The 27,853-nt window shown below is 46.4% G+C and overlaps 3 protein-coding genes across 3 annotated transcripts in view; 1 reads left to right on the forward strand and 2 right to left on the reverse strand.

The window, feature by feature from the left end:
* Positions 1 to 6,237, reverse strand: part of LOC307224856 (uncharacterized protein) — a gene marked incomplete at its 3' end in the record, with an annotated part of 53,418 nt that extends 47,181 nt beyond the window's left edge. The window contains exons 1-2 of the mRNA XM_079992026.1: positions 6,060 to 6,237; positions 4,309 to 4,405 (exon numbers count right to left, since the gene is read on the reverse strand). The remainder of the gene's footprint in view (positions 1 to 4,308; positions 4,406 to 6,059) is intronic.
* The window catches only part of LOC307225009 (uncharacterized protein), a 202,114-nt gene that overhangs the window by 102,785 nt on the left and 71,476 nt on the right, over positions 1 to 27,853 (forward strand). The window lies entirely within an intron of this gene.
* Positions 15 to 27,843, reverse strand: LOC307224857 (uncharacterized protein). The gene is made up of 5 exons (XM_079992027.1): positions 27,640 to 27,843; positions 23,268 to 23,412; positions 20,269 to 22,371; positions 740 to 1,346; positions 15 to 403 (listed from the first exon to the last, which is right to left on the reverse strand). The coding sequence occupies exons 3-5, from the start codon at positions 22,108 to 22,110 to the stop codon at positions 63 to 65; spliced, it is 2,790 nt and encodes a 929-aa protein (XP_079848153.1). The 5' UTR covers positions 22,111 to 22,371; positions 23,268 to 23,412; positions 27,640 to 27,843; the 3' UTR covers positions 15 to 62.

A 27,853-nucleotide genomic window follows, 5' to 3' on the forward strand; every position in this document is an offset into this window, starting at 1 on the left:
ATGTTTTTTGAGGTTTCCACTATCACTAAAGCTCTTTCCGCACTCAATGCATTTAAATGGTTTCACCCTTTATGAGTCCGTTGATGTTTTCTAAGGTTTCCAATCTGAATGAAGCTCTTTCCACAGTCCACACATTTATATGGTTTTTCACCCGTGTGAGTCTGGTGATGTTTATTGAGGTGTTCACTCCGACTGAAGCTCTTTCCACACACCATACATTTATATGGTTTCTCCCCTGTGTGAGTCTGGTGATGTCTATTGAGGTGTCCACTCCGACTGAAGCTCTTTCCACACTCCATACAATGAAATGGTTTCTCCCCTGTGTGAGTCCGTTGATGTGAACTTAAGTGTCCACTCCAACAGAAGCTTTTTCCACACTCCATACATTTATATGGTTTCTCCCCTGTGTGAGTCCGTTGATGCATATTGCACTGCCCACTGTGAATGAAGCTCTTTCCACACTCCATACATTTATATGGTTTTTCACCAGTGTGACTTCGCTGGTGTATTTTAAGTTCTGCATTCTGCCTGAAGCTCTTCCCACACTCCATGCATTTAAAAGGTTTTTCACCCGTGTGAATCCGTAGGTGTGAACTTAACTGTCCACTCCAACTGAAGCTCTTTCCGCACACTATACATTTATATGGTGTCTCCCCTGTGTGAATCCGTTGATGTTTTGTAAGGTCTCCACTCAGCCTGAAGCTCTTTCCGCACTCTATACATTTATATGGTTTCTCACCTGTGTGAATCCGTTGATGTTTTCTAAGGTCTCCACTATCACTAAAGCTCTTTCCGCACTCTATACATATATATGGTTTCTCCCCTGTGTGAATCCGTTGATGATTTCTAAGATCTCCACTCCAACTAAAGCTCTTTCCGCACTCTATACATATATATGGTTTCTCCCCTGTGTGAATCCGTTGATGATTTCTAAGATCTCCACTCCAACTAAAGCTCTTTCCGCACTCTATACATTTATATGGTTTCTCCCCTGTGTGAATCCGTTGATGATTTCTAAGGTCTCCACTCCAACTAAAGCTCTTTCCGCACTCTATACATTTATATGGTTTCTCCCCTGTGTGAGTCCGTAGATGTGAACTTAAGTGCCCACTCTGACGGAAGCTTTTTCCGCACTCCATGCATTTAAATGGTTTTTCCCCTGTGTGAGTCCGCTGGTGTATATTGAGGAATCTTCTTAGACTGAAGTTCTTCCCACACTCCCTGCACTGGAATCCTTTCTTGTCCATGTGAGTCCGCTGATGTGTTCTAAGTTTTCTACTATCAGTGAAACTTTTCCCACACTCCATACCTTTAAATGTTTTCTCCCCTCTTGGAGTCGATGTGAGCTATGTGTGCTAATTCAGTGAAGCATATCCCACATTTCACACATTTTAATTTCTATTCCTCATGAAACAAAAGGTGCCCCATTCCTTGGAATTCTGAATGTCTTCTCCATCACCTTCTTCAGAGTGGGAGGAAAGGAAATCCTGTTTGGGTTTCAAGGAAGAGAACAAAGGGAAAGAGAACACATCAAGCTCCATTAGCCCCTTCTCTTATATCAACATCTCCTACATTCCCCCGCCTCCTACCCATGTTCCCAAATTTTTGGAAATGAAAAAGCAATGTCATCAAATGATAGTAATGCATCACCACCTTTCATAATCCTCAATCATTGTTAATAAAGCAGCATGATCTTGGAATACAGCCTTTTCAAATCAATTGTTTCCTCACAGGAAAGGCAGCTGCTCTCTGTCCATGAACAGGCCCTCTCTTTCTCTGGTCCATCGTTCCTTTGGACATTCCCCATCCTCTGCATCATAATCCTGCATCCACCTCTAGATCTTTATGTATCAGCTGTACAATCTCATTGGCCACAAGAGGTCCATGTGGACCATTTTGGGAGGCCCAGGTCTACATCTTCTCCAGGGACTGTGGTCTGGGTCAGTCAGAGAACTAGTGACAAGGCATGGTGCTTGGGGTCAGCTGAATGGGTGCTCAGGGAAGCTCCTGTTCTTGGAGATGGACCTCTGTCTACATGCCTTGCATTGCATGGAGAGAGCAGGAGAAGCAGAAGAAAAGCAGCTGGCACATCGGAATCCCAGACACCCACTGCTCCTTATAATAATGATGGACTGCCTGATCTCGAGTGGGGACTGGGAGCGGCCGCCGAGACCACATAACACCAGTCTTGAAAGACCTACATTGGCTCCCAGTACGTTTCCGAGCACAATTCAAAGTGTTGGTGCTGACCTTTAAAGCCCTAAACGGCCTCGGCCCAGTGGACCCGAAGGAGCGTCTCCATCCCCATCGTTCTGCCCGGACACTGAGGTCCAGCTCCGTTGAATTATTGATGGCCTGAAGTTGTGTTATTTCTAGAGACATGAATTCATTCCGCTTCTGTCTCAAATATAGCTATTATCTGATGTCATGAGGTGTCAGGGGAGCGGTAGGACCTTTGGTGGTCCCCACCCTGCACTCAGCTCTCACCTGTGCCTTCCAGAAGCTGTCAGGGTGAATCAGGGGCCACAATCCCAGGAATGGCTTCAACCGGCCGGCAAAACCAGGTGAGGATAGCTGATGGGTCTCAAATCCTTGGGGGGCTGGGCAATTCTGCTGCACCTGAAGTCAAGCCCTGGTGGATGGAGAGGATGAGAAGAACAGTGAATCCCACAGTCTAGAAGGCAGATTCTGCCCGTGCGGAAGGGGAAAGTGAAGGACAGGTGGGATCGTCAACCGGGGAAGGAAGCCCATCGAGAAGGAAAACTCTGGTCCTCAACCTTCACTGCCTCGTGAGTTATGTTCAGGAGAAGAAAAGGCTATGGAGGGAAACCCACACAAATCCAGAGTGGAGTCTCTAAGAGGGTTGGATGGTGTCCTGCACACCTTCTTCATTCAACTCCTGCAGCCAAGCTGGTGCCAAACCTACTGCTCTGCTTTCCTTGGGACCATATCAGCCGGGCTGAGAAGGGGGTCTGGTTGTCTAGGCAGCCCAGGACCCCCAAACCCACTGCCCAGGCTGGCAGTGCTACAAACACAGCAGTTTCAAGTGGGGAGATGGGCTCAGAGCTGTGTATCAAAGTCTCTCCGATGTGGAACAAGGGAAACAGAAACAAAATTTACATCATAAAGGTAAAGGTAAAGGGACCCCTGACCATTAGGTCCAGTCGTGGCCGACTCTGGGGTTGCGGTGCTCATCTCGCTTTATTGGCCGAGGGAGCCAGCGGCATACAGCTTCCGGGTCATGTGGCCAGCATGACTGAGCCGCTTCTGGCGAACCAGAGCAGCGCATGGAAACGCCCCTTACCTTCCCGCTGGAGTGGTACCTATTTATCCAGAGAGTGGTGTTGGGGGATGAGTGTTCAGACCCCTGGATGCTTACTTGTGGGGTGCCTCAGGACTCCATTCTCTCCCCCATGCTTTTTACTATCTATATGCAGCCACTGGGCTGGGTGTTCACCAGTATGTGGATGATGCCCAGCTCTTCCTTTCTTTTAAATTGGAACTAGTGAAGATGGTGAATGCCCTGTGTGTCTGTTTGGAGGTGGTTGGAGGATGGATGGCGGCTAAGACATTGAGGTTGAATCCTGACAAGTCAGAAATACTGTCCCTGGGGGAGGGTGGGGGCACTCCTGGTCCTGATGGGGTAACTGTGCCCCTGAAGGACCAGTCGTGCAGCCTGTGGGTCACCGCCTTCTGGGATCCATTTGTGAACAGAATGTGTGAGTAAACTCTTTTTATACTTTTATAGAAGACTGTGTCGTGTCTTATCTTTTTATGAGGGACTAAAGTGGAAATTACCAAGGAAACTTATTTTAGAGGCTTTAGCGAGCCTGAGCATACGAATCCGCTGTAAGTTTAAAAGAGGGAATGTTACTCTGCTAAATTGTACAACTTGTTAACACAAGTTGGAAAGGATATAATCAAACAATATTTCCTCTCCTGCATTCCTGAACATTCCCAGTGTCATGGTTGCATTTTTCAGGCATAGAAAAGTACGGATCTAAGTACAGCGATAATTCCTAACCTATCGGTTCAAGAAGGTTCTGGTAGTTTTACTCTGTATGATTCAAAGCTGGTGTTTTCTCTAAATCATGGGGAGGCAAACTAAGGCCTGGGGGTATAAATGCCATGATGATGATGATGATGATCTTGTGGGGTTTTTTAAAGTTATTTTGGAATTTGTACTGCTATATCAGCTCACAAAATGTTATGGGTGGAGAAAATCACAGGGCTGCTGTAAAATATAATCCCACCCACCACTTCTCATTTATATACAGTCTGTCAATTTGGGGAGGTCACACACCTCACCTGTGCTAATACTGGCAGTCTTTGGCCTCCACAGGCACACCCGGTGTGTAGAGCCTCCAGCCACAGGCACTGTCTATCCAGAAAAGGGGTCCTTTGACTGCGAAGATGACACACAGCGTAAATTAATAATGCAGAGTTTTAAAGAATAAAAGCTTTACTGAATTAAAATAAGCTTCTTCATAAACAACATGGTTCCAAACAGTTTGAGACTGCATACAGACATTGCCTACAAAGAATAAGAGGAACAGAAATGCTTTCGAGGTGCAACTTCTCTATCAGCCCTGAGAGCCATTCCATGGACTCTGCACCCCTGTTTCTGATGACAGGTGTACATTATCCTCATCCTCAGTGGAAAAGACAATAAAGATGGAAGCCTGAGAGAGAGGAAACCAAGAGAAGGCCTCCCCCCTCCTCTCTTGTCATGGCTAAAAATTGGCCGCTGTTTCTTTAATGCTTAAAAAGCGGCGGGTTGTATATATAGAGTGAGAAATGTTAGTTTGGTGTTGGGTTGGTTGGTTGGTGAAAGCTGGCAGTGTTGATGTGTGTACAGTTGGTCAGTCGCTTTTGCAGAAAGAATTTTTAGAATACAGTGGTACCTCGGGTTAAGTACTTAATTCGTTCCGGAGTTCCATACGTAACCTGAAACTGTTCTTAACCTGAAGCACCACTTTAGCTAATGGGGCCTCCTGCTGCCGCTGCGCCGCCAGAGCACGATTTCTGTTTTCATCCTGAAGCAAACTTCTTAACCTGAGGTACTATTTCTGGGTTAGTGGAGTCTGTAACCTGAAGCGTCTGTAACCTGAAGCGTCTGTAACCCGAGGTACCACTGTAAAAGCAGAAAGTACTTTGCAAGGATGCTCTTCTCGTGGACTCTTCTATGCTGACAAGGGTCCAAAGACCAGGCTGAGGCGACAAAGGGAGGCCAGAACCTTCTCTTTTCTTTTTACAAATACTGACATCTCTTCCTCTGGATTTCCTCTCCTCTCCAGGGGACCAAGGAATGGACTGGGGAGAATCGCTGTGTCTGGACAGGGCGGGGGCTTATGGGGCAGGAAGAGGATGGAGATTGCAGGAAGGAAGGGTGGGGGGACAGGACCCCCCACTTTCCAGGGATCCCTCTCTGGTCGCCTTGAAGGGGGGGCGATTACTGGGCGGGAGAGAGGCCAAGGCTGTTCCACCAGAGATCCCCCGCAGCTGCCACAATGGAGACGCGATGTCTCCCCCCCCCCGCCGCCAATGCTGCCCTTCCCTGCCCCACGGATGCTCCTCTCCCTCCCATCCCCCAATTTCCTCGACCCCCTCCCTCTCTCCTGAGTCTCCCCTGCATCCAGAGGCTCCCTTGGCTCTGCTCACCCCACACCCTGCGCCCCCATCTCTCCAGCCGGAGGCGCCCCCCCCCAAGAGAAGCAGGGGAGGGACAGGGGGGTCTCTATCCCTCGTGCCCGTTAACCCTTTCGTGGCCCACCTCTCTCTGCGCGGAGCCCCCAGCGCTCCGGGGATGCCTGCGCGGGGGACACGGGGCGATGGGGTCCTCATGGGGACTCCCTGGGTGGGGGTCCCATGCCCGCCCCCGCCAAGGCGCCTAAGGGGCCGAGAAAAGCCCCCTTGGCAGCACGCGTGCCCGGATCCAGGCCCCACGGAAGGCGCTTGGGGGAGCTGGCGGGGTCTCTGGGTCCTTTTCTCCCCCCTTCCCCATCCCGCGATCCTCTACTCCCCTCTCCTTCTCCTCCCCCCCCCCGGGACCCCTTTACCTCTTTCTCCTCGCTCCCGATTCTCCTTTCCTGCAACATCCAGGGGGGGGGGTCCCCTGCCTCCTCCCTCCCCTTTCCGAAAGCGCCCCCCCCCCCCCAGCTATGGGGCAGAGCAGCAATCCGGAGTGGAAGCTCCACTTCCGGGAGAAGCAGAAAGGTTGGGAGGGAGGGGGGCTCCCCCCCCCACATTCCTGGAGCAGAAACCGGATTGGAGGAGGAGGAGGAGGAGGAGGAGCAATGTATTGGGGGGGTGATTTGGGATTGTGTGGGCGGGATGAGAGGAGGATGTGCCGGGAGGGGAGGGAAAGTGTTTTTTTATATATATAAATATTTATTGAGGTTTTTTAAATACAAAAATGCAAAAATAATAAACAATATGACATGTATCTGATACGGAAGGGGGGGCATGTCTTCTTCACCTTCTTCTTCGCTACAATATATCAATTTATTTCCAATTGTCAATGTCAAAAGGGACTAAAATCTATAAAATTCATAGAAAATCAACGTGCCAGTTTGCTCAATTTCTCTAGGACTCCATCACACCCCCCTGTCCAGCATAATCCCTAATCCTGTCAAATCGCTCTGATCAGCCTTTCCTCCAGGCAATGTCAGGTAGCAGACTATGCATATTTGGGACCATTGTTTTCTCATCCCCAGGAAGTGTTTATCTGTGCATATCTCCAGCTCTGCATATTCCCCCCTCCCTCCTCCATATGTTAATCTGTGTAACCCAACCTCCCTTTAATATATTCATGATGTAATCTGTGTAACCAAACCTCTCTTTAATGTATTCATGACGTGTTTTGCACTGTATTCTGGGACATGGAGGGAGTTTCAAAAACTCATGTCACCCCTTTCTCACTGTTCAATCTCGCCTTGAACCTGTTGCGCAATAAACTTGGATCTTCTGCTGTTTGCTCCTGTCTCCGGCTGAGCTCATTTTCCTCCGCAGGGACCCGCGCACTTAGTCCGATGAGCTGGGTGGCAGAGCAGCCTCGTACCCAGATTTTGCCGTAACATATCATAACATATTTTCAAAGCTTCTTTGGACTCCCTCACGTCTCCCACTCCCACTTGCATCATTGTAAAACTTTTTCCAGCAATTTATCAACTTGTTTACGTTCTTAAATCACCTTCATTTAATTTAATCTAATAATTCTCCAAAAGGTTTATATTTTCCTCAATCTCACTTATCATCCAGATTACGTCTAATTTAGTGGTGCTCAATTATTTATGATCTGGCGTCCTTCTTAACATTCAACCAAATTACAGTGTTTTTGTAAATAAATCCTAAATTTCTTCCAGTCTTCTTCAACCCTCTCCTCTCCCAGGTCTCGGATTCTGCCAGTCATCTCAGCCAATTCCATATCAGTTGCATCTGCCATTCTTCCAGTGTGGGTAGATCTCGGGTTTTCCAGTGCTTGGCGATGAGTATCCTTGCTGCTGTTTTTGCATACAGGAAAAAAGTTCTGTCCTTCTTTATCACCCTCTGGCCGACAATACCCAGGAGAAAGGCCTCTGGTTTCTTTGGGAAAGTATACTTAAATACCTTTTTCAACTCATTATATATCATTTCCCAGAAGGCCTTCACTCTAGGGCACGTCCACCAGAGGTGAAAGAATGTTCCTTCATTCCCTTTACATTTCCAGCATTTGTTATCAGACAAATGGTATATTTTGGCAAGTTTAACTGGGGTCATGTACCATCTATATATCATTTTCATTACATTTTCCTTCAAAGCATTACATGCAGTGAAGTTCAACCCAGTGGTCCACAACCTTTCCCAGTCCTCAAACATGATATTATACCCAATGTCCTGTGCCCACTTTATCATAGCCGATTTAACCATTTCATCTTGTGTGTTCCATTTTAACAGCAAGTTATACATTCTTGAAAGTACCTTAGTCTTAGGTTCTAGCAGTTCTGATTCCAATTTTGATTTCTCCACCTGGAACCCTAACTTTTTGTCATTTTTAAAAACTTCTTTAATCTGAGCGTAGTGTAACCAGTCTCGCACTTTATCCTTCATTTTCTCCAAACTCTGCAATTTCCAATTGTCTCCATCTTTTTCTAAAATTTCCCAATACTTTCGCCATTTGGCCTCCATATTGGGGTTTTTTCGGGCCTTAGCTTCCAGAGGTGATAGCCACCTTGGAGTTTTGTTTTCCAATAAGTCTTTATATTTTGTCCAGACATTGAACACTGCTTTTCTGACAATATGGTTTTTAAAGGCCTTATTGATTTTAACCTTATCATACCATAAGTATGCATGCCAACCAAAAGCATTGTTAAAACCTTCCAAATCCAATACATCAGTGTCTTCGAGAAGTAGCCAATCTTTTAGCCAGCAGAAAGCTGCGGCCTCATAATACAACTTTAAGTCCGGCAGGGCAAAGCCCCCTCTCTCTTTCGCGTCGGTTAATATCTTAAATTTAATTCTGGGCTTTTTGCCCTGCCAGACAAACTTAGAAATATCTCTCTGCCACTTCCGGAAGCACTCTGTCTTGTCCACAATCTGTAGTGTTTGGAACAAAAACAACATTTTTGGCAATACATTCATCTTAATAGCAGCAATTCGGCCTAACAAAGAAAGTTTCAATTTTGTCCAACTATCTAAGTCTCTCTTAATTTCTGACCAACATTTTTCATAATTATCCTTAAATAGACTCAGATTTTTTGCTGTTATATTTACCCCTAGGTACTTTACTTTTTTAACCACATTTAATTCTGTCTTTCTCTGAAACCGTTCTGACTCTGTATCTGTCAAATTTTTCCCCAATACCTTGGTTTTCTGTTTATTTAATTTAAATCCCGCCACGCGACCAAAGTCTTGGATCAGTTGTAGTACTCTTTTCGTACTGGATTCTGGCTCCTGCAGGGTCAAAACTAGGTCATCTGCAAAAGCTTTGAGTTTATATTGTTTCGCTCCGACCTGAATTCCTTCCACCAACCGGTCCCCTCTAATCATATTCAGGAGCACTTCCAGAACCGAAATAAATAGCAAAGGGGAAATAGGACAGCCTTGTCGTGTTCCCTTTTCAATTTTAAACTCTTCTGTGACCACATTGTTAACTATCAATTTAGCTCTTTGTTCTGAATATATTGCATCAATCCCATTCTCAAAACCCCGTCCCACTCCCATTTCTTTTAAATTTCCCTTCATAAATTTCCAGGAGATATTGTCAAAGGCCTTCTCCGCGTCTATAAAAATGAACACTGCTTTTGTATTTATGTCTGTTTGCAAAAGTTCCAAAATGTCAATAATGTTCCTTGTGTTGGCAAACAAGTGTCTACCTGGGAGAAAGCCCGCCTGGTCCTTATGAATTACTTCGTTTAAAACTTTTTAAAATCTACTTGCCAGAATATCTGCAAATATTTTGTAATCCACATTTAAAAGAGAGATGGGACGATAGTTCTTAAGTTGTGTCTTTTCAGCTTCCGATTTTGGTATCAATGTGATGAAGGCTTCTTTCCACGATTCTGGCGCCCTCCTCGAGGGGAGGGAAAGTGTTGAGCGGCTGGGGGGGGAGGAGGAGGAGAGGAAATCCCCCCCCCCCCGTCTTCCTTCTGGGGATCAGGAGAGCGGGGGAGGGGCTGATCCCGACAATCCAACAGCAAAGTCACAAAATGAGTTCTGCATTTAAATCAGATCAGACTCCGAGTTCGTGTTTTGGCAACATGACAAGTCTGTCTGTCCGTCGGGATCCCTGAGGATTCCTGCTCCCTGCCTTTTCTGGGCCAGCCGGAGAGATCACTGGAAAGGGCGGATTTCTTGACTCCAGAATCCATCACCGCAGACCCCTTTCATTCAGGCCTAGAGATCTGCTCTTGGACCAGTCTGCTTGCATCATGGGGATCATCACTGGATCATATGGATCATCAATGGATCATCCATGATGTCATACCCATCTCACGGAGGGGGAGGGGGGGCTCGGGAAGAATCTCCCGCCACGTGACTGGGGGAGTCTGGAGGCTGACGGGGGTCAGACAGGGCTGCTGTTTTGCTCTCTGTTCTGTTTCAGCTCAGGTTTTACTGAAATGGGAGGATTCATTGAGGAAACGGGGCTACGTTGCAAAGAGGCAAATGTGTGTACTTTGTTACCACCCAGTGAGTTGTGTTGCAAAGGCCATTTGCAGAAAGGCTCCTATTGTATCACCTGCGGCTACATGCCGGAGTTTGGGTGTTTTGTGGAAATGTGTCTCTATAAATGCACTTATCCCCATGGATTTATAATGGCAAGACATTAAATTCCATGAGATGTGCAAACTGGCTGCTTTTGGAAGCACCACTCTGGAGCCCTGCCTGATGCATGCTTACTTAGGAGTAACCCCTACGCGGTTCAGAGGGATTTGCCGTTCCATCTGATGCACGCTTACTCAGAAGTAAGTCCCCTTAGTCGCCTTTGGCTGGACTTGACCAGGGGTCCTTTACTTGGGTAACAGGGGCCAGGAGGGGCCAGCCCCAGCCCCTGCTGGCTGGTCACATCTTCCACCCCAAGAAACTGGACAGAGCCTTTAGGAGCCTCTGGCTGAACCCGCTGCTCTTCTCCCTGGCACCGCCATCTCCACGCAGGTGCCCCCTAGGCAGATTGGCCCGCAGTTCCTCTCAGTGCCAGCCAGCACGATGCCTGCACTCAGAAAAGCTGGAGGGCACTGGCTGAAGTCTGGGAGCCCTCGGTGCCAATGCGCAGCTGCTTTGCTTTTCCTTAGCCTGGCGGACATCAACACAGCACCCTACGGGGGGGTGGTCTCTTGTTCAGATGCCCTCCCTGCGGAAGAGTCGGTGGCCACAGTGAAGTGTGCCAGGAGGGGCCATTCAGAGGGCAGTACAGCACAGCCAGTGGGGGGAGCTTGGATGGCCCCCTGCCTGTGATGCTTAGCTGAGATTCCTGCTATGCTGGGGGTTCAACTAGATGACTCAGGAGGGCCCTCCCTACTTTACAGTTAGAAGCCCCCGCACTGCCCACTCCACACCACCCAGATGGGACTCTCTTGTCCAACCCCACAAGGCCATTCCTCTGTCTGGACGGGGAGGGGGAGATAAGGTTCGCCAGCACTGCAGCCCCTAACTTCCCCTCCTCACGTTTCAAGCTGGGGCAGAGATGCAGATGCTCCAGGGTCTGGGCTGGCCACAGGCACCCATGGGTGTGGATGTTGAGCCTTTCTTTGGGGGGGGGTGTTACAGAAAAATCTAGGTGTGAGGCTGCTCAGTCCCCCAGCTCGTCGGGCTGACCCTGCGGGTCCCTGCGGAATAAAGGGAGGAATCCAGCCAACCGGAGCAAATAAAGAGAGATTGCAAGGAGAGAGATTGCAAGGAGCTCCAAAGGGACTTCTCCAAACGGGGTGAATGGGCCGAAAATACATTTCATTTTCAATGAGATTAAAGTGATGCATGTTGGGACAAAAAAACCCTATGCCCATTAATATAATGTACAGGCTCATGGGTCTGAATTGGATTTCTCTGTGTGCTCTGGGAGACCAGGGGAGAGGGGAGCTGGTCACAGCAGGAGGGGGAGTCTCCCTGGATGCTTCAGCAGCCGGCCTCCTCTGGGTCTCCTGGCCCCCTCCTCTCCTCCCTCTGAGCCTAAACTGCTCTCTGCCCCAGCCTCTTCCCGCTCATCAAACCCTGTTTCCTCCTCAGCTTGCAACACCTCCCCTCCCGTTCTGCTCCCTTTCCTCCCTCTTTCTGCTCACTGCCATCCCCCCACCAGTCCCCAGGATCTAAGCCTTCTTCCCTTGTAGCTCCCCCAACTGGTGCCTCCCCCCCTGCACCCAGCTGTTCCATGACAGCAAAAGCAGAAACAACAGTAAAATCAGTATGATAGCAGTATGAACTGTGGGCCTCTGGTAGGAAAACTCCCTAGCAGCATGACTGAATAAAAACTTCTGGGACTATGGAAAAATACTACCTTCCCCAAACCCCAGAATAAGGAGGAGCTCTGGGGTTGCCCCATGGGGTTGATGAGTGAAGATGGGCCCATCAGGAGGCTTCCCTGGTCCCTGCAGCCCCTCCGTTCCCCTCTTGCAATTAGGCTTGGGGGGGAATCACCCATTAACTTACAGTATTATCAGTGTTCTTTAGAATGCTTAGGAGGCAGCGATGAAGTTCTGGTGAAGAATCAGTGCTTGGAGATCATGCGGTGGGGGGATGACAGAGTTTGGTGCAAAAATCATCTTGCATGCTTGAGTAGAGCAACTCCAGGGCATGGGCCAAGTAGCAGCAGGGTAGGGGCCTCGTGCAGAGCAAGTCCCACACTGAGGTCAAAAACACACACAGAGGCAGCAGGACTTCTTCAGTAATAGTTTACTGAGCTTTCAAAGCATACAGTTCTCACTGGGTCCCCAGTGAGGCACAAAACGTAGCTCCTGAGAGCAAATCCAGTTTCAGCAATATAAAAATACACCACACAGGATATCCAAGTCAGGCACACAAACTGGCAGAAGGGAGCAAGGGAGGAAAAAGGCTGGAAGGACACAGGGCAATGGAGGTGTGTCTTTCGCTTCCTGTTGTCTGGGAGGGAAGTCAGCAACTCAGCATCTGCAGGGGCTTCACGAAGAAAAGCTTTCTGCCGGCTGCTTCCAGGCAAATGAGAAAAAAACACTGTGATCTGTGGTGTGTTGCCATATCAATTGTTTTTGAAAAGTTATCACAATGTGGTCTAGAAACCGGTATAGGATGAGATTAATAGATCGCCCAGCCCTAATCTTCACTCACCACCAGAAATACAGATTCACCAACTCCCCCTCACTATCAAAAGGTACCTTACATCTAAAATTATATTCACTAGTGTGAGACATTACCTTCATAATTTCATTACTATACAATTATAGATATAAACAGCAGAACCTCAAATACATGACATGCTTTTAAGATGGATTTTCTGCTGAGTTCATTGCTGTGAAGAAAAGAGTGGACTCTGAAAGGAACATGTCCCACACTCCATACATCTCAATGGGTTCTCCCCTCTGAGTCCTTAGATGTTCCTTAAACACTCCATTATAACTAAAGCACCTTCTGCAATCTTTCCCTTTAAACAGCTTCTCCTCTTTGAGGGTTGATGGGTTTGTAGGGTGTCAAGTGTTAAAGTTCTTCCTGTCCATGAGTCTGTTGATGTAGGGCTTCCACTAGGACTGAACCTCTGTCCACTTGACATTTATAGGGTTTCTCTCATGTGGGAGTTTGTTGATGTAAATCAAGGGTTCCACTCGGACTGAAGCTCCTTCCAAACTCGATACATTTATCATATATATATATATATATATGTATATATATTAAAAATTTTAAACATAAATGCAGAAATAAAAAACAATGAAACATATATCATAACATATTTTCTTAGCTTCATTGGACTCCCTCACGTCTCCCGCTCCCACTTGCATCATTGCCAATTCTTACCCGCAATTTATCATCTTGTTTACATTCTTGTATCCCATTCATTTAAAATATAATCTAATATTTCTCCCAAAGGTTTATGTTTTTTCCTCAATCTCACTTGTCATCCTAATTCCATCTAGTTTAGTGGTGCTCAATTAATTATGATCTAGCATCCTTCTTAACATTCAACCAAATTACAATGCTTTTTTAAATAAATCTTAAATTTCTTCCAGTCTTCTTCAACCTTCTCTTCTCCCAGGTCTCGGATTCTGCCGGTCATCTCGGCTAGTTCCATATAGTCTATCAGCTGCATCTGCCACTCTTCCAGTGTGGGTAGATCTTGGGTTTTCCAGTGCTTAGCGATAAGTATCCTTGCTGCTGTTGTTGCATACATAAAAAATGTTCTGTCCTTCCTTAACACCTTCTGGCCGACAATACCCAGAAGGAAGGCCTCTGGTTTCTTAGTGAAGGTATACTTAAATACCTTTTTCAGCTCATTATATATCGTTTCCCAGAAAGCCTTCACTCTAGGGCAAGTCCACCAGAGGTGAAAGAATGTTCCTTCATTTTCTTTACATTTCCAACATTTATTATCAGACAAATGGTATATTTTGGCAAGTTTAACTGGGGTCATGTACCATCTATATATCATTTTCATTACATTTTCCTTCAAAGCATTACATGCAGTGAAGTTCAACCCAGTGGTCCACAACCTTTCCCAGTCCTCAAACATGATATTATACCCAATGTCCTGTGCCCACTTTATCATAGCCGATTTAACCATTTCGTCTTGTGTATTCCATTTTAACAGCAAGTTATACATTCTTGAAAGTACCTTAGTCTTAGGCTCTAACAGTTCTGTTTCCAACTTCGATTTCTCCACCTGGAACCCTAACTTTTTGTCATTTTTAAAAACTTCTTTAATCTGAGCGTAGTGTAACCAGTCTTTTAATGTCTTGTAGTACTTGGAGGTCAGCCCATCTGGCCCTGGGGATTTGCCCAATTGCATGTTCTGAATGGCTTGTTCAATCTCTTGTCGTGTTATTTTGCAATTCAGGATTGATCTATTTTCTTGTGACAATTTTGTTAGTCCATTTTTTTCCAAAAATTGTTTAATCTCAACCTCATCTTGCGGCCCTTGAGTATATAATCTTTTGAAATATCTCTGGAAGCACTTTCTGATCTCCACAGGGTTCTGAATATTTCTTCCTTCAATTTCTAAATTTGTGACTGTATTTAGTTTTTGTCTCCTCTTCAGCTGCCAAGCTAGCACTTTCCCACATTTATTCGCCGATTCAAAAGTTTTTTGTTTCATTAATTTAATCTTCCACTCTATTTCCTGGTTTATCAATTTAGAATATTGTGCTTGATGAAGTTTGATTTCTCTCAGGGTTGGCTGTGACTTCGGATTTGATCTTAACTTCTTCTCCCATTCTTTGATTTTCTCCAATATCTTGTCTTTCCTCTCATTTTGTATCCTTTTCTTTACAGCATTCTGTTGTATCAAGAACCCCCTCATTACAGCCTTACTTGCGTCCCAGATAATTCTTTTTTTCCACCGTAGTGTTCATGTTTATCTCAAAATAGTCCTTCAAGGCTTTTTGGGCCTTCTCAACAATCTCCTGATCTCTAAACAAATTGTCATTCATCTTCCATCTAAAGGAGCCGGTTGGTAGTAGTGTCATGTCCATCTTCGTTGCATTATGGTTGGAGCAGGTCTTTGGGCAGATTTCCACCTTTCTGACCTTGGGTGCCAGACCTCTAGTTATCCATATTTGGTCGATTCTTGTCCAAGTCAGCTGGGCTTCAGAGAAAAATGTTCCCTCTCTTCCCAAGGGGTTCTTCGTTCTCCAAATGTCAATTAAGTCCATATTGTCTGTCATTTCAAAAAAAGTCTTTGGTAGTCTGCCGTCCTTTGTAACATTTTGGCTTTGTGGCTTATCCATGTTAGTTGATACGACCCCGTTCATATCTCCCATCATAATGATGTTGTCATAGTCCAGATAATCCAGCATTGTCTCATGCAACTTCTTGTAAAATTCCGATTTCCCTTCATTTGGTGCATAGATTCCTAATAACAAAATCTTCTCTCCTTGATGTTGTATCTCAATTGCTAAAATTCTTCCATGTTCATCTTTAAATAAGAATTTGGGTGACAGGCTCTCTTTTGCATATATCACCACGCCTCTCTTCTTTACTCTGTCCGAAGATATAAATTCCTGACCAAGTCTTTTGTTTATTAACACTTTTCTGTGGAGCCTAGTCACATGTGTTTCTTGTAGGCAAATGATATCCAATTGTTCCTTTTTTAATATGTGAAAAATTTTCCTCCTTTTTTCCGGGATGTTACAGCCATTTATATTCCAACTCAAGAGTTGCAGAGACATCCTGAATTAGTCTGATTATTTTCCTGGGGGTGGTGTCTTGTTCACTGGATCTTCAGGTTCCGAGGGTGCAGGTACCGTTGATGCTCCAGGCCCAGAGGGTAATTCAATTCCCTTTTGAAGGTCCTCTCCGTATGCGGTCAAAAATTTATCTCTGTCTTCCAATGTTCTGATTTTAACCTTCTTCCCTCTAAAAGTGAAAGATACTCCTTGGGGAAATTCCCACCTGAAGATAATTGAGTTGCTCCTCAACAATTTGACCAGTTCAAGATAGTCAGATCTAAGATCCAACAGTTGTTTAGGGATGTCCTTGTAAATTTCAATTCTTCTATCCAAAATGTCCAGTGACTTTCCGTAGTGTAGGCCCAAAATCTTATCCCTTTCCTCCTTTGATCTCAATGTTATCAAACAGTCTCTGGGCTTCTCTTTCTTTACAAGTCTTCCAAGCCTGAAGGCTGATACGATTTTAAAGTCCTTTTCCTCTAAATTCCAAAACTTGGAAAACTCTTTAGTCAGGAACTCAGCTAAGTTGCCTTCTTCCGCTTCTGGTATCGACCTTATCCTAAGGTTACTCTCCCGGTTCCGCAGTTCTATCATGGAAAGGTAGGTCTGGTGTTCACCTACTTGTTTGCTGAGTGGTCTTACCTCTTGTTCCAAATTTCCCAGTCTTTGGCTAGTATCCTCAGCCAATTTCCGATTTTCTGCCGTGGCCTCCGTCAGTTCTCCAATTGCTTGTACGTTCTGTGATACTTGTCCAGTTAATCTATTTAAACATTCTGTGTTTTGATCAATTTTAGCTGTTTGCTCATCAGCTTTCTTATCCGGAGATTCTACTCTCTTGTCCAAAGATTCCAGTTTTTCGTAGATTTTCTCTAAAATAGAAGCAGTTGCTCCTGAGGCCATATCTTCCAATTGTAATTGCTCAGTTTCTCCCTCCCCTGCTTGTGGCCGAGAAGCAGCTTTTTCTTCTGAAGGCAGAGTAGGTACAGATGATCTGCGTGCCTGAGAGGCTGCGGTTAAAGTTGTTAAAGTTGTTTGTCTAGTTTTTGGTCCCTTTTTTCTTGCGCCACTCATTCCAGAGTTATCTAAAAGTCAAGGTCAAGCTGAGTTGTTCCCATGAGAAAACAACAGCCCAGATGGTAACAGTCAAACAGGAGGCCGGGAAAGGAACGTAAAATAATGTCACTGCTGTAAATCCCGAATCCTCTAGGGGGAGCATAAAATGTCTTTAGGGAAGAGATCAATTCTGGTAAAATTGCTAAAATCAAGTTTAAAGTCCCGGAACCTTCAATAGCAGGTTTTAAGCAGAGTTAGTATTAACAGCCACATTGTTTCAAACAGTGCAAACTGGTATTTCAAATGATGCTTCAAAGTAGCAAGTCCAAACTCCCTCAGATTGTTGCAATTTTTAATTCAAAGTAACCAAATCTGCAGACTGACAGCTCAGTTACTCAGGCAGCTCCAGAACCTGGGTTTCTTACTCAAATTATATTTCCGATAGAAGAAAGGTATCACGATGCAAGTAAAGAACATAAAATCAAGTGCTTAAAGTCCTTATTTTGCTTACAAAAAAGTTCAGCGGTTGCTCAGATCGATTAAGTTAAAAATTCTTTCTTTGCCTCCACTCCTCCAGCTCTTTGCTTTAAAGTTCAGTGACAGCGGAAGACGGACTTCCTGTTTTACGTCACTCCGCTTTCAGCCAAATTCAATAATTTTTAGTCTCAAATTTTGTAAAGTCCTCTTTACTCACGGATTGTTGCTTTTCCAAATCAGAAGTTTCAGGAAAAGAGGTCAGTGCTCACCGGCAGCAGCAGCACGGCTTCACTCCGTAGCTTGCTAAACGACCCACAGCACCGCTACCCCCTTCCCGCTCCGGAGCCCCTTACGGGGTTCCTTCAACGTTTCAGGGGTTGCTTCTGGCACCCGCCGGGTCCCGAGACCACAGGCTTTTGCTGTGGACTGTTTCAAGAAGTGGCAGAGAGATATTCTAGATTTGTCTGGCAGGGCAAGAAGCCCAGAATAAAATTTAAGATATTAACTGATGCAAAGGAAAGGGGTGGATTTGCCCTGCCAGACTGTAAACTTTACTATGAATCAGCAGCTTTTTGCTGGTTGAAAGAATGGCTAATTCTTGAAAATACAGACATTTTGGATCTAGAAGGCTTTAACAACGTATTTGGATGGCATGCATATTTATGGTATGATAAGGTCAAAGCACATAAAGCATTCAAAAATCATATTGTCAGGGAAGCATTGTTTAATGTTTGGATAAGATACAAGGATTTACTGGAAAATAAAACCCCAAGGTGGTTGTTACCGATGGAAGCGAAAGCTCTGAAAAGGCTCAATATGGAGGCCAAATGGCCAAAATATTGGGAAATTTTGGAACAAGAAGGAGATAGACTGAAACTGCAGAGTTCTGAGAAATTAAAAAACAAAGTGTGAGACTGGCTTCATTATTATCAGATAATGGAGGCATATAATTTGGATAAGAAAATTGGCTTCCAGTTGGAACAATCAAAATTAGAAACAGAACTGTTAGAACCCAAAACTAAGATTTTGTCAAAGATGTATAACTTGTTGTTGAAATGGAACACTCAGGATGAAACGGTGAAATCTGCTATGATTCAATGGGCACAAGATGTTGGACATAATATTATGTTTGCTGACTGGGAACAGTTATGGACCACAGGTATGACGTTTACAGCATGTAATGCCCTAAGAGAGAATATTATGAAAATGATATACAGGTGGTACATGACCCCAGTCAAGCTTGCAAAAATTTATCATTTGCCCGATAATAAATGCTGGAAATGTAAAGGAACTGAAGGTACATTCTTTCACCTTTGGTGGACGTGTCCAAGGATTAAGGCCTTCTGGGAAATGATATGTAATGAACTGAAAAAGGTATTTAAATATACCTTCTTGTCGGCCAATTGGTGTCAAAGAAGGACAGAACTTTTTTTATGTACGCTACAACAGCAGCAAGAATACTCATTGCAAAGTATTGGAAGACACCAGAACTACCCACTTTGGAAGAATGGCAGATGAAGGTGATGGACTATATGGAACTGGCAGAAATGACTAGCAGAATCCGAGACCAGGGAGAAGAGTCGGTGGAAGAAGATTGGAAGAAATTTAAAGTTTATTTACAGAAACATTGTAAAATTAATGAATGATAGAATGATGTTGGATAGCAATTAAGGGTTCCCAGCTGTAATGCTTTAAGAGAATATGAAAAAGGGTTATAAATGGGTTAAGATCTAATGGTAAGGATTTGCTGAACCAATGAATTGAAGTGGAATACAAAAAAGGGAGGTATGAGGAGGTCTGGGAAATAAGCCAAAGGAAAATAAGTAATAGAAAATAGGTGTGTGTCAGGGACTCAGAGGGAGCGCAGGGAGGGGAGGAGATGGAGAGCGAGGGGGAGCAATCCGAGGGCAGCGTAGGAGAAGATGACAGCAGCCCGAGAGATTCCATGAGCCTCTCCAGCGAATCGGAAGATTCACAGAAGGGGGCGCCGATGGCCAGGGCAAGGGGGGACCCAAGGGGGACACCCCAGAAGCAAGGGGCCAGCGGGGACTCCCAGAGCAGCAGTTGGAAATCAGGACCAGCTTCCCCACCAGAGCGTAGTGGGGGGGAGGAGTCCCAGGTATCAGAGCCCACATATTCACCACCAGCGAGAGAAGATGAGGCAGGGTTGGCCACGCCTCCATCGGAGAGCGAGGGAACGGTCAAGAGGAAAGTTGCCGGCTGGGCGCGCGCGCCAAGTTCAAATGTACAGGCAAGCGGCACAGAAGGTAGCCCGGATAGGGAACCAGGTCCTAAAGCCCGCCGGAAGGAGAGGGGGAAGAATCAGGGGGGTCAGCGTCAGAGGAGTCCAGAAAGGATGAAACCCTAGCGGGCAGGAGGGCCCAGAGGAGAAAGGAACTTAGGAAGAGGTGGAGCAAAGCGAGAGTCTTAAACTGGTGTGGAAGGGGCGGAGACTCAGACGGGACTTCGCCGGTCTAGGCTTTAAGACGTAGAGCTGCGCGCTGCGGCTTTGAAATGGAAACTAAACCTCAATAAAGACTTTTGTACATAACGACAGCCTGGCGTTGGTCCTCTGTGAGCTGGGACCTAGAGGCAGCTCTGACAGTGTGTTTTTAACTGTTTTTATTTTGTATTTTTCCTTTTCTTTTTCATTTTTACGGTAATATTTCAAAAATCTTAATAAATATTATATATATATATATAAAAAGAAAAGAAACTGAAGCGCTTTCCGCATTCCATGCATTCTTATGGTTTCTCCCCTGTGTGTGTCCGTTGATGTATATTGAGGTGTCCACTCTTACTGAAGCTCTTTCCACATTCCATACATTTAAATGTTTTCTCCCCTGTGTGAATCCGTTGATGTGTTTTAAGGTTTCCATTTCGACTGAAGCTCTTTCCGCACTCAATGCATTTAAATGGTTTCACCCTTTATGAGTCCGTTGATGTTTTCTAAGGTTTCCAATCTGAATGAAGCTCTTTCCACAGTCCACACATTTATATGGTTTCTCCCCTGTGTAAATCCGTTGATGTGTTTTAAGGTCTCCATTCTGACTGAAGCTCTTTCCGCACTCAATGCATTTAAATGGTTTTCCCCCTGTGTGAGCCAGTTGATGTCTTCTAAGGCTTGCATTGAAACTGAAGCTCTTTCCGCATTCCATGCGTTAAATGGATTCTCCCCTTTGTGAGTCTGCTGGTGTAATTTAAAGTCTCCTTTTTGACTGAAGCTCTTCCCGCATGCCATACATTCATATGGTTTTCCCCTGCCTGTGTGAGTCCGTTGATGTGATCTAAGGCCTGCATCGAAACTGAAGCTCTTTCCACACTCCATACATTTATATGGTTTCTCCCCTGTGTGAATCCGTTGATGTTTTCTGAGGTTTCCACTATCACTAAAGCTCTTTCCGCACTCCCTACATTTAAAAGGTTTCTCCCCTGTATGCGTCCGTTGATGCATATTGCGGTTTCCAATCTGACTGAAGCTCTTTCCACACTCCATACATTTATATGGTTTCTCCCCTGTGTGAATCCGTTGATGCTTTCTAAGGTTTCCACTATCACTAAAGCTCTTTCCGCACTCCCTACATTTAAAAGGTTTTTCACCCATGTGAGTCTGGTGATGTCTATTGAGGTGTTCACTCCGAATGAAGCTCTTTCCACACTCCATACATTTATATGGTTTCTCCCCTGTGTGAATCTGGTGATGTCTATTGAGGTGTTCACTCCGACTGAAGCTCTTTCCACACTCCATACATTTATATGGTTTCTCCCCTGTGTGAGTCTGGTGATGTTGATTGAGGTGTCTACTCCGACTGAAGCTCTTTCCACACTCCATACATTGAAATGGTTTTTCGCCCGTGTGAGTCCGTTGATGTGAACTTAAGTGTCCACTCCGACAGAAGCTTCTTCCACACTCCATACATTGAAATGGTTTCTCCCCTGTGTGAATCCGTTGATGTTTTCTCAGGTCTCCACTCTGACTGAAGCTCTTTCCACACTCTATACATTTATATGGTTTCTCCCCTGTGTGAATCCGTTGATGTTTTCTAAGGTCTCCACTATCACTGAAGCTCTTTCCGCACTCTATACATTTATATGGTTTCACCCCTGTGTGAGTCCGTTGATGCATATTGCACTGCCCACTCTGAATGAAGCTCTTTCCACACTCCATACATTTATATGGTTTTTCACCAGTGTGACTTCGCTGGTGTAATTTAAGTTCTGCATTCCGCCTGAAGCTCTTCCCACACTCCATGCATTTAAAAGGTTTTTCACCCGTGTGAATCCGTAGGTGTGAACTTAACTGTCCACTCCGACAGAAGCTTTTTCCACACTCCATACATTTATATGGTTTCTCCCCTGTGTGAATCCGTTGATGATTTCTAAGGTCTCCACTCCAACTAAAGCTCTTTCCGCACTCTATACATTCATATGGTTTCTCCCCTGTGTGAATCCGTTGATGTTTTCTAAGGTCTCTACTATCACTAAAGCTCTTTCCGCACTCTATACATTTATATGGTTTCTCCCCTGTGTGAATCCGTTGATGTTTTCTAAGGTCTCTACTATCACTAAAGCTCTTTCCACACTCTATACATTTATATGGTTTCTCCCCTGTGTGAGTCCGTAGATGTGAACTTAAGTGTCCACTCTGACGGAAGCTTTTCCCGTACTCCATGCATTTAAATGGTTTTTCCCCTGTGTGAGTCCGCTGATGTATATTGAGGAATCCTCTCTGACTGAAGTTCTTCCACACTCCCTGCATTGTAATCCTTTCTTGTCCATGTAAATCCGCTGATGTGTTCTAAGTTTTCCACTATCAGCGAAACTTTTCCCACACTCCATACTTTTAAATGGTTTCTCCTCTCGGAATCATTGATGTGAGCTATGTGTCCTCATTCAATGAAGCATATCCCACATTTCACACATTTTAATTTCTATTCCTCATGAAACAAAAGGTGCCCCATTCCTTGGAATTCTGAATGTCTTCTCCATCACCTTCTTCAGAGTGGGAGGAAAGGAAATCCTGTTTGGGTTTCAAGGAAGAGAACAAAGGGAAAGAGAACACATCAAGCTCCATTAGCCCCTTCTCTTATATCAACATCTCCTACATTCCCCCGCCTCCTACCCATGTTCCAAAATTTTTGGAAATGAAAAAGCAATGTCATCAAATGATAGTAATGCATCACCACCTTTCATAATCCTCAATCATTGTTAATAAAGCAGCATGATCTTGGAATACAGCCTTTTCAAATCAATTGTTTCCTCACAGGAAAGGCAGCTGCTCTCTGTCCGTGAACAGGCCCTCTCTTTCTCTGGTACATCGTTCCTTTGGACATTCCCCATCCTCTGCATCATAATCCTCCATCCACCTCTAGATCTTCCTGAATCACCTGCACAGTCTCATTGGCCACAAGAGGTCCATGTGGACCATTTTGGGAGGCCCAGGTCTACATCTTCTCCAGGGACTGTGGTCTGGGTCAGTCAGAGAACTAGTGACAAGGCATGGTGCTTGGGGTCAGCTGAATGGGTGCTCAGGGAAGCTCCTGTTCTTGGAGATGGACCTCCGTCTACATGCCTCGCATTGCATGGAGAGAGCAGGAGAAGCAGAAGAAAAGCAGCTGGCACATCGGAATCCCAGACCCCCACTGTTCCTTAAAATAATGATGGGCTGCCTGATCTCGAGCCCATCCTAAAGTGACACTGAAAAAGCTGCATATGAAAGGCAAATGGATAACTGTACTAGTGAAAACTTCAACCTTGAATATGTAGTGTTGAATTATTGATGGCCTGTAGTTGTGTTATTTCTAGAGACATGAATTCATTCCGCTTCTGTCTCAAATATAGCTATTATCTGATGTCATGAGGTGTCAGGGGAGCGGTAGTACCTTTGGTGGTCCCCACCCTGCACTCAGCTCTCACCTGTGCCTTCCAGAAGCTGTCAGGGTGAATCAGGGGCCACAATCCCAGGAATGGCTTCAACCGGCCGGCAAAACCAGGTGAGGATAGCTGATGGGTCTCAAATCCTTGGGGGGCTGGGCAATTCTGCTGCACCTGAAGTCAAGCCCTGGTGGTTGGAGAGGATGAGAAGAACAGTGAATCCCACAGTCTAGAAGGCAGATTCTGCCTGTGCGGAAGAGGAAAGTGAAGGGCAGGTGGGATCGTCAACCGGGGAAGGAAGCCCATTGAGAAGGAAAACTCTGGTCCTCAACCTTCACTGCCTCGTGAGTTATGTTCAGGAGAAGAAAAGGCTATGGAGGGAAACCCACACAAATCCAGAGTGGAGTCTCTAAGAGGGTTGGATGGTGTCCTGCACACCTTCTTCATTCAACTCCTGCAGCCAAGCTGGTGCCAAACCTACTGCTCTGCTTTCCTTGGGACCATATCAGCCGGGCTGAGAAGGGGGTCTGGTTGTCTAGGCAGCCCAGGACCCCCAAACCCACTGCCCAGGCTGGCAGTGCTACAAACACAGCAGTTTCAAGTGGGGAGATGGGCTCAGAGCTGTGTATCAAAGTCTCTCCGATGTGGAACAAGGGAAACAGAAACAAAATTTACATCATAAAGGTAAAGGTAAAGAGACCCCTGACCATTAGGTCCAGTCGTGGCCGACTCTGGGGTTGCGGCGCTCATCTCGCTTTATTGGCCGAGGGAGCCAGCGGCATACAGCTTCCGGGTCATGTGGCCAGCATGACTGAGCCACTTCTGGCGAACCAGAGCAGCGCATGGAAACGCCCCTTACCTTCCCGCCGGAGTGGTACCTATTTATCTACCTGCACTTTGACGTGCTTTCGAACTGCTAGGTTGGCAGGAGCAGGGACCGAGCAATGGGAGCTCACCGCATCACGGGGATTTGAACCGCCGACCTTCTGACTGGCAAGTCCTAGGCTCTGTGGTTTAACCCACAGCGCCACCCGGATCCCATATTTACATCATACGACACTGTAAAAGTATTCAAAATATTTGTTTTTCAAAGAAAAGACCACAATGTATCATGTGGCCCCTTCAAAGCTAATGAAAGTCTTGTGGCTGGAGCTTTTGGGGGTGCAGGACCAAGAAACTCCTGTCACCATGATCTTTCCAATTGGGATTCAGGCCTCATCATGGGACTGAAATTGCCCTGGTTGTGCTGGTTGATGATCTCCGACGGGCCAGAGGTTGAGGGGGAAGCTCTTTCCTGGTTCTGATGGATCTCTCAGCGGCTTTGAAGACCTTTGGCCATGGTGTCCTTCTGGACCCTGTAGGAGAGCTAGGGGCCCTGTTACGCAGTGGTTCCCCTCCTTCCTCCTGGGCCATGTCCAGAAAGTGGTGTTCAGACCCCTGGATGCTTACTTGTGGGGTGCCTCAGGACTCCATTCTCTCCCCCATGCTTTTTACTATCTATATGCAGCCACTGGGAGAGATCATCAGGGGGTTTGGGCTGGGTGTTCACCAGTATGTGGATGATGCCCAGCTCTTCCTTTCTTTTAAATTGGAACTAGTGAAGATGGTGCATGCCCTCTGTGTCTGTTTGGAGGTGGTTGGAGGATGGATGGCGGCTAAGACATTGAGGTTGAATCCTGACAAGTCAGAAATACTGTCCCTGGGGGAGGGCGGGGGCACTCCTGGTCCTGATGGGGTAACTTTGCCCCTGAAGGACCAGGTGTGCAGCCTGCGGGTCATTTTGGACTCCGCCTTCTGGGATCCATTTGTGAACAGAATGTGTGAGTAAACTCTTTTTATACTTTTATAGAAGACTGTGTCGTGTCTTATCTTTTTATGAGGGACTAAAGTGGAAATTACCAAGGAAACTTATTTTAGAGGCTTTAGCGAGCCTGAGCAAACGCATCCGCTGTAAGTTTAAAAGGGGTAATGTTACTCTGCTAAATTGTACAACTTGTTAACACAAGTTGGAAAGGATATAATCAAACAAAATATCCTCTCCTGCATTCCTGAACATTCCCAGTGTCATGGTTGCATTTTTCAGGCATAGAAAAGTACGGATCTAAGTACAGCGATAATTCCTAACCTATCGGTTCAAGAAGGTTCTGGTAGTTTTACTCTGTATGATTCAAAGCTGGTGTTTTCTCTAGATCATGGGGAGGCAAACTAAGGCCTGGGGGTATAAATGCCATGATGATGATGATCTTGTGGGGTTTTTTAAAGTTATTTTGGAATTTGTACTGCTATATCAGCTCACAAAATGTTATGGGTGGAGAAAATCACAGGGCTGCTGTAAAATATAATCCCACCCACCACTTCTCATTTATATACAGTCTGTCAATTTGGGGAGGTCACACACCTCACCTGTGCTGATACTGGCAGTCCTTGGCCTCCACAGGCACACCCGGTGTGTAGAGCCTCCAGCCACAGGAAATGTCTATCATGAAAATGGGTCCTTTGACTGGGAAGATGACATGCAGCGTAAATTAATAATGCAGAGTTTTAAAGAATGAAAGCTTTACTGAATTAAAATAAGCTTCTTCATAAACAACATGGTTCCAAACAGTTTGACTGAGATTGTATACGGACTCTGCTCAGGGCTGAGACAGACAGACTCTTGCTGAAATCTTACAGAGAGCACAAAGTGCGACTGGCTACTACGTCACATGTCAGAATGATTCCACAGTTAGCAGTTAAGCCTGAATAAATTGAGGAGGCCCAAATGACTGTGCAGTCCCTGCACTTCCCAGCCTGCTTTGCTGCTTCTGCTCTCAGGTGTCTTTATCACGTGACAAAAGATTCATGCAGTCGCTGTCACTGGATGCTGATGGGTTGTATCTCAGCTTGTCAGTCATTCTGACATTGCCTACAAAGAATAATAGGAACAGAAATGTTTTCCAGGTGCAACTTCTCTATCAGCCCTGAGAGCCATTCCATGGACTCTGCACCCCTGTTTCTGATGACAGGTGTACATTATCCTCATCCTCAGTGGAAAAGACAATAAAGATGGAAGCCTGAGAGAGAGGAAACCAAGAGAAGGCCTCCCCCCTCCTCTCTTGTCATGGCTAAAAATTGGCCGCTGTTTCTTTAATGCTTAAAAAGCGGCGGGTTGTATATATAGAGTGAGAAATGTTAGTTTGGTGTTGGGTTGGTTGGTTGGTGAAAGCTGGCAGTGTTGATGTGTGTACAGTTGGTCGGTCGCTTTTGCAGAAAGAATTTTTAGAATACAGTGGTACCTCGGGTTAAGTACTTAATTCGTTCCGGAGTTCCATACGTAACCTGAAACTGTTCTTAACCTGAAGCACCACTTTAGCTAATGGGGCCTCCTGCTGCCGCTGCGCCGCCAGAGCACGATTTCTGTTTTCATCCTGAAGCAAACTTCTTAACCTGAGGTACTATTTCTGGGTTAGTGGAGTCTGTAACCTGAAGCGTCTGTAACCTGAAGCGTCTGTAACCCGAGGTACCACTGTAAAAGCAGAAAGATCTCTGCAAGGATGCTCTTCTCGTGGACTCTTCTATGCTGACAAGGGTCCAAAGACCAGGCTGAGGCGACAAAGGGAGGCCAGAACCTTCTCTTTTCTTTTTACAAATACTGACATCTCTTCCTCTGGATTTCCTCTCCTCTCCAGGGGACCAAGGAATGGACTGGGCAGAATGGCTGTGTCTGGACAGGGCGGGGGCTTATGGGGTGCAGGAAGGAAGGGTGGGGGGACAGGACCCCCCACTTTCCAGGGATCCCTCTCTGGTCGCCTTGAAGGGGGGGCGATTACTGGGCGGGAGAGAGGCCAAGGCTGTTCCACCAGAGATCCCCCGCAGCTGCCACAATGGAGACGCGATATCTCCCCCCCCCCCGCCGCCAATGCTGCCCTTCCCTGCCCCACGGATGCTCCTCTCCCTCCCCCCCCCCAATTTCCTCGACCCCCTCCCTCTCTCCTGAGTCTCCCCTGCATCCAGAGGCTCCCTTGGCTCTGCTCACCCCACACCCTGCGCCCCCATCTCTCCAGCCGGAGGCGCCCCCCCCCAAGAGAAGCAGGGGAGGGACAGGGGGGTCTCTATCCCTCGTGCCCGTTAACCCTTTCGTGGCCCACCTCTCTCTGCGCGGAGCCCCCAGCGCTCCGGGGATGCCTGCGCGGGGGACACGGGGCGATGGGGTCCTCATGGGGACTCCCTGGGTGGGGGTCCCATGCCCGCCCCCGCCAAGGCGCCTAAGGGGCCGAGAAAAGCCCCCTTGGCAGCACGCGTGCCGGGATCCAGGCCCCACGGAAGGCGCTTGGGGGAGCTGGCGGGGTCTCTGGGTCCTTATCTCCCCCCTTCCCCATCCCGCGATCCTCTTCTCCCCTCTCCTTCTCCTCCCCCCCCCCCGGGACCCCTTTACCTCTTTCTCCTCGCTCCCGATTCTCCTTTCCTGCAACATCCAGGGGGGGGGTCCCCTGCCTCCTCCCTCCCCTTTCCGAAAGCGCCCCCCCCCCAGCTATGGGGCAGAGCAGCAATCCGGAGTGGAAGCTCCACTTCCGGGAGAAGCAGAAAGGTTGGGAGGGAGGGGGCTCCCCCCCCCACATTCCTGGAGCAGAAACCGGATTGGAGGAGGA

This window comes from Podarcis cretensis, assembly GCF_951804945.1.
Source record: "Podarcis cretensis genome assembly, chromosome: 10".
NCBI lineage: Eukaryota > Metazoa > Chordata > Lepidosauria > Squamata > Lacertidae > Podarcis > Podarcis cretensis.